We start from the raw sequence: 20,066 nt of genomic DNA on the forward strand, positions 1-20,066 counted from the left end.
ATTTCTAATACTAATTTCAACTGGAAATGGATACAAGATAATTAAAAAAATATATGACATTTATCTTAAAATTCTGGGTACTGACTAGATTAGATTCTTTAAACTAACTGTGAAAATCCAAAGAATAAGTGTATTAAACAATAGTCAGCATTCAAACAAGACTTTTATAAAATATGTATATTTAATGAACTTTAATATGGCATTAAAGGTGAAAGGTTATATTTAATTATCTTTTCGTGTAAGTAAAGGTTACCTTTTCACCTTTACTTTTTGTAAAGTTAATACAAAGATGACCTTGCTTTTTGGAGCACCTTTAATGAAATTTACTTCACAAGTAAAGTTTTGTAAAGGTGTTTTTTCAAGCAGTGTAGGCAAATCTTTTTTATATCATCTTTCAAAAATTGTCAAAGGTAACTTTGTATCCTCTGTTAGTAATACATGTATAAAATAGCCTGTGCATCGTGAAATATTATGATTTCCTATTAATATACAAGAATATACTCATGCAAAATCAGACAAGTAACAATCAGACAATGACCTGTTGATTTTTACAGTGAAGAAGATTGTAGACATGAACTCTAACCTTCATTCGGACAGGGGATGCTCACTCTTCTTTGGCACCTGATTCCACCTATGGTGGTTTAGAGTGTTTATTCCGCTCCTAATTTGTAATGTATAATGTTCAAAATTATATAATGTATCATCTAATTTTTTTTTCATTTAATTGATAATCCTTTTCAGATTTGCATACACAACATTTCTCATCTTACTCAAGTTGGCCCATGAGATTTCAATAATGTTTGTTTAGCAAAACAAACTATATTTAATTATGGTCAAGGGCAAAGGCCACTTAAGCCTTTTTTAACCTGAGAATTTCTGAAGAAATCAAAACTGCAAAGTTTAGGTTGAACATAGAGTATTTATCACAGAAACTTTTGATGACCATGTATCAATAAAACATCAAGTCAAGCATTATGACGTCTTAAAATGCGTCATTTTCTTTTTATACTGTATATTCCTTTAAAGACTTTTTTTCCCAAAATTTCATATCCACAACCTCTGATCCAAAAAATATAATTTCATAATGTAAGATCTGTTTCTGACCTCACAGCATGTGTGTTCCCAATATCTGGATTCTCAAGAAAGATTTTTTTTTATTATAGGAAAAAATAAAAACCAAAAAGTCTCTACTTTATTTTGATATATGAAATGGGAAAGAAGGTGATAGTCAATTAATTGATATTAAGAAAGGGTCATATTATGCAAAAAGTGAACCTAGCCATTTGCGTCAAATAATTTTTACCTAGTAGATATTTTTTTGTTAACATTTTCTAAGAGCACAGCGTGGAACTGAACCTATAAGACAACAGAAAGAACACCGAATGGTCTCTAAGTTGACTGAATGGTAAGGCACCTCCAGTCAGTCATCTTTCAGTAACCGCTCAGTTTACTGTATGACACATTTGCTAGATATTCCAAAAAACCTTAAAATTAACTCTAAGAATAGTATACATAGTGCAACACCAACAACCTCGACTGATTCATCAAACATATCATTACTTTCATTATACGTTTTTCCGTTTCAAATCCAGGACCAGTATTTTAGAAAAACATATTCTCATTCACATAAATAATTGTGCTCTGTTTTTATGAAATCTAGTATATTGCTCATTGTCATATTCAAATAATCAACGCAGAGAATAGTTTTAATATGTACATTTATTTATATAAAACAATATATGCCATACAGTCATTAATTTCATTTTTATGAGTTTGAATTTCCACATCACTCAGTCATTTTTAGCACCAGACATATCTTTTATTTCAATTTTTTTTAAGTGTCAGTACTTTTGGTCGCACCTCACAGCTGTAATAATCTGTCACAGTGATGGATCCCCTACAGACCGTTACAATGTCCTCCATATCGGTTTCAGTGTTACTGTCACAATACTCAAGACAGAGAGATTGAAGGTTTGTAGCAAAATTGGTGGAACGGTGCGGGAAGTGAATTTCTTCATAATCCTGGAAAAAGAGTTTCAGAAAGTTTATGTACTTGTTCACAATCTACATTCACTCAAAGAAGTAACATTCTGGGATCTCTCTATGAACATACAGTAAAATGTGTCCTATGCAAATTTTCTTACAAACAGATTGAAATTCATTTTGAAACATTTCTTTTAAAGGATTCAACAATATCTTTCTCATTCCTGAATAGATTACTATCAATTCATCTTTTATTTTCAGCTGATAATCATACACTAAACAAAGTTGCATACACACAACTTAGTATTTTCCAATGAAAAAAAAAAGGTTTAAGTCAGCGACACCAGTATACTGTATTTAAGCCTACTGCAGCCAAATTGAAGCATAGTGCCCTCAAAATCTTCCGTTCAAAGTACACGTGTAACAGTAATTATTTTCAGAGCCGATTGAGTTCATTTTATGCTTTGATATACATTTTACATGATTTTATATAGACAGAGCGATTGTAACAGCAATGATGACCCTGACTTACACGGTTGAATTCATATGAAATTATGCTATGTTAGCAAATTCGGTAAATACATCATCACTTGACTCTCCTTCATCGTCAATCTGCAACACTTCCTTGGCTGCTCTCTCTTTGGCTTTAAAGAAGAACAAAGCTTTACACCGACTCCATTCATTGTAATCTGAAATGTCAATGAAACTTTTAATAGAATTACTTATTAATAGAGCAAATCAATAGAGCTAAAAAAAATGATGAAGATGAATCGTATCACAATCCCAAGACAATATAAATGCATGCGGACTCACAAAATACAGAAACATATGAGAGATCCATTTTTGAAAGCATTCAGGAAATACACATTGTCGCCATACAAAAAGGAATACTATAACAGTTCTTTAAATTTATCACATTTAATCAAGGCAAAATACATTATTAAAAGTCCTGGTTTGGTATGTTGGTTGAGTGGAATTGCTTACTGGACCAATTTGGGATCTACAAAATCATTGTAAATTCGCATATTATAATAAATGTACATAAAATGTACTGACTTGATTCGTGCTCATGCATATCATAACATCTACTGTATACTTTGCATTTTACTGCATACTGCATTTTACTGAACATACTAAAGTAACTCCACAAAATATTTATACAAAATATTTGTGTACAGTAAACACGTGCTTTACACCATACATTGTAGCTACTACATACTATAATATACTAGTATACTTTTAGCATACTACTAGTACTTGAATTGATAGCAATACACACATTACTCATTCATGTAATTTACAACAAAGTTTAGAACTAAGGTCCTTGGCCATTTCAGGAAACTGTATAGGATAAAAACCTTTAAATTAACAAAACAAACTTACCTCAGAAGAGATGTAAAGTCTGGTCAAAATACTAATATGAAGAATACACTGTTAATACACGAGCAAGTGAAGTGCGTCTGCTCTACTCAATTGCTACACCCAAGCTGACCACATAACAGCACGGGATTTAAACCCGCCAAGTTAAAGCTGAACACGATTCATAAAAGTAATCTGTCCGCCATTTTTGTTCCCGAATCTCGCTACTCAGCAGACCCATATAAATAGAGCAAAATTTGGTCCCTGTTAAGTGTAATCAGTCGACACCGGTGAAGACGGACGTATGCTATACAGAACTCGGTAGCGAGAAAAAAAACGTAATACTTCGTCTAATGTAGGAAAATAAGATACCAAATAAGTTTACAATTATAGTTGTCTAAGACAGTGCAATATATAAACATCACAGATAAACGTAACTGCAATAAAATATAAACAAAGGTAATGCAAGATAACCAGCACGAACACGGGTCGCCATTTCACGCCGATACCCCTGACAATAAAGCAGTCAGGTGTAACGATTGCGACGAGTATACCCTGGTATTGACGCATCGTAGATAATGTTATCGAAAATGGCGTATGCCTATTTACGAGTCGTGTTCAGCTTTGATTCTACTGAACAGATAAAATATTATGGAACACAGTTATGGCACTTAAGTAAGTTATTTACATAGCGAAACAAGTGTAAGTTAAAATATATGAAACAATGTTTGGACGTTAATTGTGACACACATAGTAGTATTTTGGGGGTGGGAGGGGGAGGGTAACAGCCTCTGGCAAATGACTTCGAAACATATGAAGATAGCGTACAATATTCAAGCTCAAAAAGTCCTATAAACAATACAAAATTTGAGCAGAGCAAATAAGGATCCCCAAAAACATTGGAGGAGGGACCAAGTGCCAATGAGCATACCCAGCCACGGGTCAAACCAGCTGTGTGCTCCTTGTCATGATATAAAAAAAAAACCCAGGAAATCCGTTGAAGAATTGTTGTTAGCACCGAAATGTCTATGAAAATATATATTATCTGCATGTTTGCTCACATGCAGAAAATATTTATTGTTAAAATTTTACAACTGATCTGATATAATTGGAAGAAAAGGTTTAGATGTCATCAAAGCCTGACCATTCAAAATCATTTCGTTAATCCTAGGGCAGTGGTTTAGAATTGCTACTTCATCTTGTAGGCCTGATAACATGAAAAAAAAAGTCACAACTAAAATGCATCATTAAAGTTCTTCAATTAGCATGTAAACTAAACTAGAGTTTTACCAAATGTGTGGAGAAAGAAAAAGTTAAATCACTAGTGCTTGTGGATTTCTTAGGTCATCCTTATCCTCAGATTTTTAACTCCCTAAAAACAATAATTTTGTCATCAAACTTTTTTATTGGGTTTTCTATTTATACGAGTTACAAGTAGCCATGAAATAACGTCTTCATATACCAATGAAATTTTGATTGCCCATGAACATTGACCAACACGAATTGAAATAATTCTACAGTATTCCTCATGAAATGTTACCTATACCTTAATGTTCTTCCAAAATAAATGTGTTTTATGAGTAAAATACTTAACTATAAGAAGAAGGTACAGTTTCAATACAAATAAAGCCCTATATTATTTCTAAAATATGAAAGTGATATTAGAAATTAAAATTAATTCTTTCTGAATAATAGGAATTCTTTGCAGTAAGAATACGCAATGGTTTTTCTCATTTGACCTCCTAAATGCCAAGTGTGACGTCATAACTTGTGCATTTTCCCGTATTTTCTTAAAAAGTTGCAGAAGATCTCAATTTTCAGTGGAATTTTCTTTCAGAAAACATACTCTGCCACCGTCGCCCGGAAAGCAAAAATTAAAGCGGGCGACGGTGGCAGACACTATTTTCTAAAGGAAAATTAGCAGAAAACCTAGTCATTTTGAAGCTTCTCTGCATTAAACTTAGATATGCACCAAATTAATGACGTCATATTTCAAGAAAGGCTCTTCTTCATGCCATATTTTTAACGATTTAACATATTCATCTATTCAACTATTGTAAAAGCCAATTTCATAACTTTTTAAGAACATTAAATTTTAAGGGCACAATAAAGCTGAAAGCGTACCGTCTTCTTACTTAGCTTGCAGGGAAAAGTAGGATGAAAAAGACACTTCAACTTCACAAGTTTATAAAGGAATAATATAGTTACATTTATGTCATTAAGAGTTATCTCTCTTATCAGAGTATCGATTAACCTTAAACTGAAATTTTAGTTCGAAATAGCCATCATGTTTCAGCACTTACAGGATCCCCCTGCCCACCTAAGGTCTATGAATTCTAGATGACGTTGATTCTTTGCTAAACATACAAGGCCGCTCCTATTTATATCTTCAATGCTAGCAATATTGAGACTGTGCAACTGCCGGAAGTTGTCATTCAAAAGACCTGTGGATAGATTCGTTAATGCACCTTGTCTAGCACTGAAAAGTTATATACAACTTCGCTTCCGGAAGAGATAGATAAAACTAAGCTCGGTCAGCTCTGAACTGTGGGATATGTTTATATTCTTTAAATATAAACATAAATTATTTCTAATTAAAAAGAGAGTGTGAGATTATCATTTGATGAAGAACACATTCAAATTATATAGACTTTAAAAGCAAAAGTTAAATGATGTTTATAAATTTAAAATTTGTTAAAGGTATCTTTAGATGCTTTGCTAGGAATACAATAAAACTCTATATAACGAACTTATACGTAATTCGTTACATGTATATCCGTACAAGGAATTCAATAAATTTGTGTAGTTGGGATCCAGGATAACCTCGCTATATCCATGAATTCGCAATATCCTAAACGAGTTTTACTCTACATAACTGATTAAAATAACCTGTGAAGGGTGAAATATTCATGCAAAATGATGCAAAATCAAACTAGAAGCAATCACTCAATGTCCACAAACTCTAACCTACAATAAGATTTTTAACAATTCTTTTTTTCAATAATATGATACATCTAGAAGTACATTTTTGCTATTTCCTTCTGCCTTTCAAACACAGTAACTGAATGTAATAAAATGAAAATAGTTTTATTCAATGAAACCCTTAGAATAAGACATATATAGGTTTGATGTTGATAGCTAGAGAAATAAAATGATATATGAATAAAAAAAGGCAGCTGTTTTACAGCGGCATGTTCATTTCTTTTGTTATAAAAAAAAATAATGGAAATATATTGGTGAATAAACATAAACTAAAAAAATAGCGTATTCATGTATACATGTAATTGCGACCCATGACGTCAACAGGTCAGAAAGACTCAATAATTGCATTATTTAAAACACCAGCAACCTATCCAGAAAACCAATTGCTTACTTTTAAAGAAGATGTTAATAAATGAAAGTTTTTCTATTAAACAATTATTTACTGCAAAGGTAATACGATGCAGTCCTGTATACCGAGCACTCTATTGGTAAAGTCAACAGTCAAACCATATGGAATTTTGAATTTTTAAATGCACAGGTGTTTAATAAGAAATCATGAAATGATATGAAATATTCAATATAAATGAAAACTAAATTTCAAAATAGTCACTGTTTTTATAATAATACATTAGATTTATATCAATTTTGTTTGCTTAGTTTACAATTGAAGGTCGCTGAAACTCTGTTAAGGTCCTCGGCTACGTTAGATTTAGGTTTCGATTACATAATAGTGGATAACAAGGTGAATTTAAAATACATGCAGGTAAAGGCCTTAATTATTCTATTTTTGGAATTTGATTTTTATGGTGCTTCATTAAATATAAAAACCAACACAATCAATAGAAGTGTTTCCGTTGTCATTGAATGCCTTGATAAGACGAGGAAGTTCTTTTTTTTTGAAAAAAGACATCAATCAACCAAGCCTGTCGTAAATTTAGCAGGGCTCGACACTCTAGACCACTTATGATTTTTTCAATAAATTGTTATTATGGAGGCATAGAGTGTTTCGGTGGTTTTTAAAGAGAAATATTATTTTTTGCTCTTAAGGCCCGCCATCATCAGGAGCCCGACCTTGTTATTAATGATTTTTGTTATTTTGGTGATAATGATATACAAAGAAACAACTATTACGGGTTGTATTTTTATTCATTAAAAGAACTACAGTACATATTGAAGGGATTTTTTTTTCTACAAATGTGCTGAAAGACGTAAACAATTTAAATGGGAATATTACTATCAGTGATATTGCCTCAGTGTGCAAGAAAGTTGTGCACAAGATCTGCATAAATTTAAAGTTTCGGTTCAGCAAAAAGGTTACAAAAACATATACTCAACAAAAAAAGTTAAGGGTCATCAAAACCTTCATTTATAATTTCTACATCCAAAAAGTATATTTATTCAAAATAAATTACATAATTTCCTTTGTAAAGTTACTACACATCTGATAAAAAACTGATGGTAACTGTTGACTTGGACAGAAGAACAAGATTACCAATTATGGATACCCTCCTATTCAGAGTGAATTTCCATATACGGTAAATGCATGATTTGCTTAATTCAAAAGTGACAATTATCCAACAACTCTCAAAACTTGGTATGACCTCCCCTTGCTTGAATAACAGCCCTGCATCGTCTTGGTAAACTTCGAATGAGTGAACAGATGGTTTTTTGTGGTATACGATCCCATTCCTCTAACAGAGCAACTTCAAGTCCATTGGTATTGTATGGAGAAGTATACCGCTGCTGAATTTGCCTCTGAAGAACATCCAAGAGTTGTTCAATAGGATTGAGGTCTGGTGACTTTGAGGGCCACCACATTCTATAGATAGTCTCTGTCTCAAGGTACTGGTTCACTATGTTTACTCTGTTTGGCCTGGAGTTATCATCCATTAAAACAAATTCTGTCCCTATTACACCTGTAAATGTTCTCGCAACGGCTGAAGCATCTCATCTCTGTATCTGATACCGGTCAGTGCTCCATTTGTAATGATGTACAACTCCATGGAACCCTGAATCGAAATGCCTCCCCACACCATAATGGAACCTCCAACAAAGTGATCACGTTTAGCCACAGAGCATTTTCTAAATTGCTCATTTTTCTGTCTTTACAATGTCACCTTCCATCAATAAAATCTACACAAAATTTTGATTCATCACATCAATCTATAATTAATTTCAGAATTGAAATATCCTTTACTTAACTACAGTATATTTTACATAACCCTTAATTTTTTTTGTTGAGTATATATTACTTTCAGCTAGTAAACAGATGAAAAATTAAAAGAGATCAGGAAGTGAGTTTTTTAAAATTATTTAGGAATAAGAATAGAAATCCCCAAGAGCTAGCCGACACGGATATTATAAGTAAGTTACATGTTTTAAATGCTTGGTTTTGTATTATATTTTTAATATCCATTTTGATTGATTGATTAATTTTATATTGTTTAACGTCCCTCTTGAGAATTTTTCACTGGTGTGGAGACGTCACCGTATGCCGGTGAAGGGCTTCAAATTTGACCTATACTCAGCACTCAGAACCATTGAACAGTGAGGGTTCTTTAGCGTGCCAACGCCTACCGTGACAAGGGATTTACGTTTTTAAGGTCATATCCGAAAGACCCGTGACTTTCACTTCTAGTGCTAAGAGCTTGGCGAAGGAACAGTCACTACCTTTGTTAACGTCTTAGGTGTGACGCGGCGCTGCGAACGAGAATCGAACCCAGGCCTCCCGATTACGAAGCGAACGTTCTACTACTAGGCTAGCGTGATCCATTTTAAAATCATACTAAATCAAACCCAACTCTGATATTTTAGAGGTCCGTGTTGCTCTGCTACTATTTGTTGTTTTAATAGACTTTTGAGCTTGAATTCTGGTCATATCTCCTTATATTTCAAAGAAGATATCCATTCCAAATATGATGATCTCTTTATTCAATATTTCATAATGAAAATATATATTAATTTTAATGGAAAAAGCCATTTAAGGACGACTTTCTGTTTTATATAACCCCAATCGATGAGAAATTGGATTAGATGTCTTGGTTAAAGTAAATCTTTTGATTTAATGTCAATATTTACAGGGATGAAGCATTTAATGTTACTTCCATTAAAACTAAAAGTAATCAAAAAGACAAAAAAGAAAAAAAAACACAGACAATCGAAAATGAAATACGGCTCAACGTTCTCCATGACGTTCATTGCAAAAATCTGTGGAAATGAACAAATTTTGACTACTTCCTTTTTTTGCTGGAAGCCATGTCGTATTTTGGCGATCTCAGTAGATTCGTTGATGGATAACAAAATCTCAATAATTTTTGAAATATCTAGAAAAATATTTTCTACCACTCTAAAAAACCTTAATGTCAAAACCCGCTCCTTTTCCTGAATCGGCACATTTGCATTATATTTTATGCAAAATTGATATCCATTATTAATAGAGATTGTTCTATCTGACGTATCCGTATCCGTATACGTATCCGTATCCGTATCGAAGTATGAGAGGCATCTCGATCCCGATGTCTAAACCATCTGGTTACATTTCCATCGTTTCAAGTTTGGTTTTTAACCTTATTCACTAAGAAATAATATGTAGTGTGATTTTTTTTTATTAAAAGCATATAAGTTGCTGTACACGTCTTATGCATCATGTCTTTTTGGTGGAAGGGGTATAAAAGTTTAAAAATAAAATTAAAATAACAGGTATGATTTTTTTTTACTCAAATGTGTAGAAAATATTTCTAGATCTCTCTCTCTCTCTCTCTCTCTCTCTCTCTCTCACTCTAAATTTTAGGGTATTCATTCTTCATTCTTGAAATAACATTTACAAGAACACGACATATCCCCAATAATATATAATTATATATACAGTTATATATTATTGGGGATATGTCGTTAACTGTTAATTATATATACAGTTAAACCTCTTTATCTCAAACTTGTAAATTGTAAAAACATGTTGTTGTACATTAACTGGGAAAGATTTAATCAAAGTGCAAAACAAATGTATATGGGGGATTCACTGAAAATGTCCATCCTCATTTCCTTTTTTATCATCTTCTATGCCATTCATTATCACGTATTTGATGGTCATAGTTCTCCAGAAAATTTTTGGATATCTGGTAATGCGGGGGCAGTTTGAATACACTCCCTAAATTGTAGGTCGATAACCGTATCATGGGAGTCGGAAGGAAATAGGAAGGGGAGCTAATTGAAAGGGGGTGCTAAACCAACAAAATAAGATAAACCCCAATTTTAATTGCCTATATATACGAGGGGTTATCAAAACGTTTGTGGACTGAGGCTATTAAATAAAATAAGTACTATATAGTCCGTGCTTTCAAAATTTATATGGAACATAAAACAACACAAAATAGAGAAATGTTGAAAATTTCAGCCTGATACGTTCATTATTTGCCGAATTATCATAAAATGAAAACGACATTATATGATCACCCGGCGCTGTCGTCGTTTATTTTCCTGACGTCCGATAACGTCATTGTTTTTTCAATGTCATCTTCTTCTACCTCATACACTTTTTTGATGAGATTTCCTTGAGCTGAGTAAGGACTTAAACCCGCTTTGTTTGTATGACTTTACAATGTCATTAACAGTGGCCTTCAATGAATATAATATTTCAGATGGATTTATACAATGGGAGAGATCGGCGCTTGATACTGTGCCGGCATATTTTGCTTTTGGGAGTTCCATATCTACAACACATGATCAGCGTCATTTTTACGGGATTGATTTTCCACACCTTGACTGCAAATCGACATTAACTGTGTATTCCTTTACTCTCTGAATCTATTTTCACATTAAAAGACGAGTAATCTGGATGCATATTATTTCTCTGTATCCAGTTTCAACATATTTTAGGTCTATACTATTTTTTTCAGGGGCAAAACTTTATATAATGTTGGAAAAGGAAACCCCTCCCCCCTTTTGACGTCATTTTCAAGGCGTCATTTGTTTAGACATTCCGTGTAAAATTTACGATAAAATTTCATAGAAATCGAGTATGAAGTGAAAATTTCATATTTTATAGAACAATAATGTCCCGACACATACCTGAATTAACGGGATTTTTGGATGACAAATAGTCATATTAAAATGAGTTTTTCTCAGTTACATATAGGTCGAAAAAAAGTCGTTTTCGAGGTTGCACCGCTTGGACATACCATTGCTTACAAAAACATTACTAATTTATTAAAAAATAAAATTCATGATTTGTGGTTTATTCTTTGGATAAAAAAGATGATGCTTACTAGATATTTCAAAATTCATTGATGTACTTTGAGCGGTTTTAATTTTATGGCGCTAGTCCACGAACTTTTTGATAACCCCTCGTAATGAAGTGAAAATGATGAAGTCTATCTTTGCAAGAAAGAGGGGGAGGGCTAAGCCGCCCCCACCCATCCCCCTCCCGGTTCCGACGCCTATGCGTATCCAGAGTTTCAAGGAGCTTGAGAAATGGCTATGTACAAGAACTGAAAGTGTTGCGTTTAAACGCTGTATATTTTAGACTTGATTGATTAAACACTTGTCGATAAAGGGGAGGAAAATAAATGTTAGGCTATGATGTACCTTCCTCTCTTAAACTATTCTTTTTGCATATTAACTTCTTTTCATGAAAGTTACATGATGGAGTTTTTAGTAAACAAAGCAAGCTCTGAAAAACTCACCCTTAAATGCTATTGTGTGTGTAGGGGGGGGGGGGGGCTTATTGCCCCCCCCACCCCCACTTTATTTGCAAAGATGGACATAATATATATTGAGGCGTAAGATAAGCCCCTTCCCCACTCTCAACAGGCATGTTGTATTGCAGTTAACTTAGGCGTCGGAACCGGGGGGCTAGGGGGCGTAGCCGCCTCTCCCCCTCCACTTTTTTTTATCCATAGATAGACTTAATATAGACATTGAACATCGCTGCTTAGGTTAAGCCCCCTCCCCCCCCCCCCGCCCAATTTCCACAAATATTTTTTTTTTTAAGGTTAATAAATGTGGAAATTGTTTTTGGAAAAAAATTGCTAGTGAAACTAACACCCTTTACCCCCCCCCCCCCCCCCCCGAAATAGGATTTTCGTGTTTAGACGGACATTTCCTTTTTTGCCTGTCATTCTTTTTTTTTTTTAGGAATAACAAAAATATTTCTTAAATAGCCCCCCCCCCAATTACAAATTACAAATTACAATTTGCTGCCGACGCCAATGGTTAAAGTAGGGTAAGTGGGAGTTTTTTAAAAGAACACTGTAATGGAAAAAGTTCCCCCCCCCCCCCCCATACACTCACACACAATAGTATTTAAGGATTTTGGACAATGAACAAAAATTTTTCCTTTTTTCTGCTTTTGCAGGATTGAATTTTTCTCTCTTTCAATTAGCCCCACTCCCTACTTTCAATTTCCTTCCGACGCCAATGTGATGGGAGGTGAAAAGGAGGGAGTTGAACTGGATATTCAAAGCATATACTCAGAACTTGTAACGGTCCTGAAGCGAATTATGAAATCAATTTGAAATTCTCTCTAAAACGGCTACAGTTTTATTGATCGCATTGATGATAAGGTATTTTGTATTTCAGTGTGTGTGTGTGTGGGGGGGGGGGGGGTATCTATTATGTTATCAGTTACGTGTAATGGTAAAGTGAAAAATACAGAATGAATCAATAAAATATCCTGATATTATGAGAGAGGAAAAGGAGAAAGGGGATATTTCAACAAATATTTGGAAACAAAATGAAATTAATTTTAAACTTGGTTTCATTTTCTTATTTTTTTAATCAATATTTTTCTTCGAAATGATAGAGGTTTACAGCAGTTTAGTATTTTTATAGAAAAAAAATTACCATTTGTTATTTTTCAATGCAAGACTTTGGCTTATTTAAGTAACCATGAACAGAGATGGAATTGTATAAAATTGTTTAGACATCGGGATCGAGATGCCTTTCATATCTCGATACGGATACGGATACGTATACGGATACGGATACGTCAGATGGAACAATCTCTATTAGTGTGACTGTATTAAGAAATTTTGTGCTCACCATGTTGCGCCGTTCCTGCATTTGGCCACAAAATGCAAGTAAAGTAGAAAGTTGGTAAAAATAGCTACTTTGGGTAGCTTTAAATACCTAGGTAGCTATTAATAGCTACGTAGGTAGAAATGGTCTTTGGACTGGGCCTGTTTAATTTAGATTTGTCCTATTCAGCTTTCGTATCAACATGTAAGAGAGCAATAACCAAATCAAAGTACTGAAAGTACTGATACGAGTTGATGGTTGTTCAAGCTTATAAATTGAACACTGCTTTACTGATAAAGAAATGAAATTGCCATTAAATAGCAGAAATTTAGACTTCATTTGATTTCTGGTGTCAATTTCATGAGATATTGCACTGTATTATTAAATCCCATAAACAAATAATGTCATGTGAAATAATAAGGAAAGCATTTCATTTTACATTATAATAATACATTTATTGAGTATTAGTGTCCTATTTTAACAAATGAAATGAAACGCTCTTTCATAACTTTAATGGTACAACAGTATCTGAATGTCCTTAATGTGGATACAGCAAAAGTAATATCCCTTTAAAAATACTTTTCATAATCAATTTGACAATTACTATTATTATACTTATCATATAAGATTTTTTTAACATTGCAGTCTTCCAGTTTGAATGTGTAAAAGCACAATATACAGTAAAATACAAGAAAATGAAATTTTTAGAAAGAGAAAGTCGCCGTCACAATTTTGTTCATAATTTTCTCACAAGTGTCACAAGCATTAAGAATGCAAAATGTGTGTAAAATCAGAAGTTTTACACAGAACCCTGATTTACAAATAAATGCTTCAGTAGTCAAAGTACTAACACAGTTTTTAAACACAGGAGAAAAATAATAATTATATTCTTGATCATATACTTTTCACAACTGTTGCAAAAACACATGGTCACGGTGAAATATTTGTTGCATATCACAATAACAGCTTTTAGATTTTTAAATCATGACACACAATAGACACAACTGCATTTTTTTCCAATGTAAATTGTAGCTAAATTCGGTTTTGAAATTCACAAACATGAAATTGATATGATATGTATAAACACATGCATCAAACATTTTCTTGAAAATAAAATTTCTGCTATCAAACTGTGGTTTAAAAAATGACATTGCTTCTAACTGATGTCACAAAAAAGTACATACTTGTGAATCAATATACATATATATAATAAGAGGTCCATCTGCCACATTACTCACCTGAGTATCTGGGCTTGAAACAAAGAAGATATCAGTTAAAGATTAACTATATAAATGGTCTCAACCTCCCAGGGGAAAAGGGGCATCATTTAAACAAAAATTAAATTGTAACACAACAGACAACAAAGAAATCGGATCAAAAAGCTCACTAAAGCTTTTGACTCAGGTGAGCAAAAATGTGTTTCGCCATCCAATTTTAAGACAATTACAAATAAAAAATTAGACCAGATAATGAACACAATAAATTAATATGAAATAAACTATTTCCCAGAGGAAATTTTACAAGGAAAGGTTCTCAATATGAAGATACACATTCTTCATTTCACATTTGTTCCAGTTTTCAAGGGGAAGCTTGTCTTCCAACATACAAAAGACTGACAGCACAAATTTCTAATATATATATTAATGCTTGAAATTGTTCTCCTACAACAGTAGATTTATCAAATTCTCCCAGCCATCCTTTATGCTCTGCCATTTGTGGTTTATACTTCTAGAAAAATAAAATATTTTACATTATCATTAAAACATTATATAAATAACAAGTAAAATTGAAGATCTGAAGGGTATTTTATTTATTATGACATTTTAAAAGTACCTCTTTGCTGTCCTGGGGATGTCAAATGGCATTAGGGAACCCCCAACATGGTATTGAAGGAGTTAAATTTCTCCGGAATGAGAAATTAACCAACAAACCTCCAGAAGCATTGAAAAAGGTTTCGTAAAGAAATCCATCCAGGTACCTTTATGCTCTGGCCATTGTTGTTTATATTTCTAGAAAAATCATAAATTTTAAATTCTAATTAAAACAACATATAAATAACAATTAAAATGGAAGATTTGAAGGGTATTTTATTTATTTTGACACCTTAAATGTAAATCATCATCTTTCCAAAGCAATAAATTAGAAACACTTGAATTCCAATCCTCTGTAGGAATTTGAACCTCTTCTTTATACAAAATGCTTACAAGTGCATTAGCAACATTAGCTACCTCTACTATCTTCTGAAAATTGTTTGATGCTTGATGCATATCTACTGCAATGCAAGTAATAGCTGAGACCTGCTTTGACAATTTTTCTTTGAACCTGATATTTTCCAGAAAATTTTGTCTTTTTCTTTTTTGAGCCCTTGACATCATCAACATAATCATCTTTAAGATTATCAAAATCCCGATCTGATCTTTCTTTTGTTTTACATCTCAAATTGTTAATTCCACAGTATTATGATACAGGATGTCTTTGTACACGCATGTCATCCAGAATGTGTATTTTTTTCACATATTCCCAATTATGAATATTTTTTTTTTAATTTTATAATGTAAATTAATAAATAAGACACTTTCACCCTGTTATGTTACATTAAAAAAAATGTCTTTATTTTTCTGAAGCGATATGAGCAAACATAAATCAATTAAAATGACTTATTCCAGATTTATTTTGAACAGGTGCATGTGGTGGATTTTGATCCGCTCCTGGATAAAATGAAAATCGTCGTTCCAACAGATGCTTCGTTCTCGTCGTATTTTTCGTGTAATACAACAAGTAGAAATATTATCTTGGATAATTTCGTTTAGTATCATTGCATGCAGAAAAATATTCATTCGATTTTCACTAAAACATGACCAATTCTGTCAAGAAAGTGGAAATCTAGTCGAAAATTTTATGGCATGTCCTGTCGCACGACTGCTGTTTTGTGTGTTTTCAAAGACTTGAAATAATATTTCTAGTGAGGCAGTTGCCTCATTACCACAATGGAAGCTACGCCCCTAACACATGCGGACAAAACAAAAAGAAAAAAATATTTAAAATTAGGCCCCTAAAGCCGCGAAAACAAGGTAGCGCTAATGTTTACTCGGTCAGTACCATACGAAGTCCTATCGATAAACTTCTGGCTAAGCTTATATTTCAGAGCAACACGTGCAACTATACTTAAATGTACATGTATTTAACTTTACGCACTGTCTAAAAATTCCCTGGTTAGCCTCCATAGTCCCGTCAATTTCTTTGAAGTCACTCATGTGCTGCCGATTTTGCGTGTTTTTGTTTTCAAAACAAAGTAGCATGGTGCGTATGAATATGAAAAAGTAGTTCGACCACTATGTTAGGCCAAATATGGCATTTGCATAAACTCCAACGTACTTGGCACAGAAACATTAACCAATATTTTATGCATAAAAAAATCGACAAGGCATATATACAGATATAGGAATATGAAAAGTGACGAAATACACTTTCATTCTTCGGGGGTTTGAAATGCACCGTTTGTCGGACCGACACAAAAAGGCATTTCAATGAAAATGTTATTGTGTATACTTAAAATAAATTTCCTTTAAAAAAAGAAACATTGACATGTCTTCAATAGATATGTTCGCTTTTATTAAAGTTGAGTTTCTCAAGATATGATACAATTTATCGTAGAAGGAACTGAATTAACGAGGTGTGTTCTTTGGCTGAAAATTAGGTCAACATTTGTAAGAACATAACCTGAGTTGATGTCCATCAACTCGTAAAAATGATGATAATAATAATAAGTAGATGATATCTCATTGCAATCAACGAGTAAGTCTTCCTTTGAACTTCTCGATAAAATGAGATGTGGTTTTGACTGAGATATTCGTTGAAAGTTAATGACATTAAGTTTTCCTTCATTTAATTTATAACACGATATACTTATGTTCAATTTTGCAAATCAAAATATACCCCCTTTTCGAGATAAGAAGCGTCAAAGATTCAGCATTTTGGCCCTTTGTGAACCCTAACTACGCAAAATATCTTCTAAACTTTATAATATATTGTTGTAAATCGTCGATAATTAAAGAAATATTGAAAAAATTGAGCAGAAAAAGTAATAATTTTTTGTGACACCCGGGGGATCGAACCCGGGTCGCCCGCGTGACAATCCGACGCGCTAACCATTTAGCCATTGGGATCAAATATAAATTTTACAACTACATCCAATTTTTCTTTACTTAAAGAATTCACAAAGCTTTTTCATTGTTAACAAATAAATATAACTTAATTTTTTTATCTCTTGAATAGAGAGCATTGAACATAATTAGTCCTTGTCTATATATTAAAAAAATATTCCAGTTTTGCTTCTTATTGCATTCCACATATATTACCACGTGATGTCATTGACAAAAGTGGATGTTTCCTGTCAGCATTATATGCGATTAATATCACGATTACACCAAAAATATGCATAGATATACCACCAATTAAGGTAAATTATTACTTGATAGGAAACGAAACATAGAAGTATCAATACCACGGTTTATTTCATGATATTTAAATCAACTTTTGTTTTTAATGAAAAACTCTTCGGTCATTCAGAAAAGGAAGTAGATATGTTTTCATTTTTTTAACATTCCATACATTTATTTTTAGTGCAGATAAATACTATTGGAAAATACTTCCTATACCATAAAGATAAAGTATTGAATAATTTTACATGAAAAGATATTTGAGGAAATTTAATTTTAAATAAAAAATCAATGACTGCTTATAGATTTATTTCACTAAAACGAAAACGAAATGCATGAAAGTCCTTGACATTATTTTCTCTCTTTTTATTTGTTGTCGTTGTTGTTGTTGTTGTTGTTGTTTTTGGTGTCTCCACTAAAAAAATGACGTTTACCTGGATACACAACATAAACAAAACAGAATCAGAATTTTATCGCGTCTTTACGTGCAGCATGATAACTTTCTTATTTGCCCGTCGACGAAAGTGTTATCGGTACTATAGTATTAAAATAAGATAAAACTTAAAATCCACATGAAATATTTTTGCATCACTACACAAATATTATAAAGATTCATTTTTGCGATGTCATTGACTTTGATGATCACACGACAGATACAAGAATTGCATCGTCACAAGGGCAAAACAAAAATTATTGTAAAAAAAAAATAATTTTAATCTCTGTCTGGTATATATAAAGTGCTGGAGCGAATCTACATTTAATAGCACTTCTTAAGAAAATATTTGCAGTGAAATGCAAGTTACCCTCATATACATGTAGGGTACATTATATACTTTTCATCGCAGTTGATTTAAATAAGAATAAATTACAATGCACTCCCAGCACAGTTCATTTAAAAACAAATTCTACAGTATATTCACACAAATATTTTCAGCTCATTCTTATTAATTAATCATTCTTATTAATGTCAATACAATATATAATACATATTGTAGCGGGAAAGTTCTTTTCCCAGTAGCGCTGCCACCAGCTGATTGTCTCCCATCAGCAAGGGAAGTCAAATATGACCTCTTATAAAAAATAATAAAATGACCTGACCTACTCGGCTCTCAATACTTTTACCATGACTTGACCAAAACCTGAACAGAAGTTCATTAAGTTAATAAATCTATTCATTCAAATCAACATAACAAGCAAAATACATAAAACAACGCGACTGAGGACTTCACTCATGTGCGAAAAACCGTTACATTAAATTAACACGACGACATCGACCAATATTTCAACACAATTAAAGGGGGACAACTCGGGATAACTAAATGTCAAAAGCGAGAAGGTCAATCACTTCTTGTATAAAATTCAAAAGCTAAACTCATCTGAGGCTATCACTCCTGAGTTTCTTACCAATAAGTAGATATGAATAAACTATAGAATTCTCAGGGGAAAATCACCCTTAAGAATCTAAAAGTTCCTAATAAAATTTCTCTAAGGAAAATCAATCTTGAGAAATATCCTAAAGCTACATACAACAGTAATTAAATCAATAATCTATTAAACATAATCGCTTGAGACAATCATCAAGTTATGTTTTTAACTAAGACTTCTCTAAAAAGATAATTTCTCTCACAACTAGTTAAAAGAAATAATTTCAGAAATCAGATAGACCAGTCTTTTCAATAAAATTAAAATTAGACAACTCAATAAAATTCTGCCAAATCAAGTTTGCTATCAAATCTCAACTGATCAAAGTCTTAAACAAATCCCTAAAATTAGTCAAATAAATCAACAAATATTTCTACTTCTCATAAATCAATAAAACAACTTTCCATAGATAAAAATCAAATAAGTTTCCTTTTAAAAATCAAGATGTAGCCTAAACAATAACACAATAAAAATGACTAACGTTGCCTAGAATGAGAGAGAAGGAAAGGACTTCAATTACAGAATTTCCCCAGCTTTTATACCATGAAAAACAGAATTCTATTCTTTGCACGAGCGAATCATAGAAAAATACAGAAAAACACAGAATCTGTATTATCACGTAACCTTAACAGAAAATATAACAGAAAATCTCAATACAGAATTCTCTAAGTAAAATCATGTCGATTCTCGTCTAGAAAAATTATAGAACAACCCGTAACACTTACATTTTAAACATTTCTCATGTTTTAAAAAAATCTTGTATACATTCAGTCGTTATCGAAAGAACGTGTCATTCATATTTCCCGCAATAACAGAAAAATCGATAATCTAACAATCGGAATGCCTCAGTATTCACTGTAAAAAACA

General features: G+C 32.6%; 1 protein-coding gene across 1 annotated transcript in view; it reads right to left on the reverse strand.

Moving 5' to 3' along the window:
- Positions 1-1,848: 1,848 nt before the first annotated feature.
- Positions 1,849-20,066, reverse strand: part of LOC134259430 (uncharacterized) — a gene marked incomplete at its 3' end in the record, with an annotated part of 113,949 nt that continues 95,731 nt past the window's right edge. The window contains exon 4 of the mRNA XM_062742014.1: positions 1,849-2,022. Coding sequence (XP_062597998.1) covers positions 1,849-2,022 — 174 coding nt within the window. The remainder of the gene's footprint in view (positions 2,023-20,066) is intronic.

This window comes from Saccostrea cucullata, unplaced genomic scaffold, assembly GCF_032062105.1.
Source record: "Saccostrea cucullata isolate Sc308-1 unplaced genomic scaffold, CSIRO_AGI_Scuc_v1 ctg6022, whole genome shotgun sequence".
In the NCBI taxonomy this organism is placed as follows: Eukaryota; Metazoa; Mollusca; class Bivalvia; order Ostreida; family Ostreidae; genus Saccostrea; species Saccostrea cuccullata.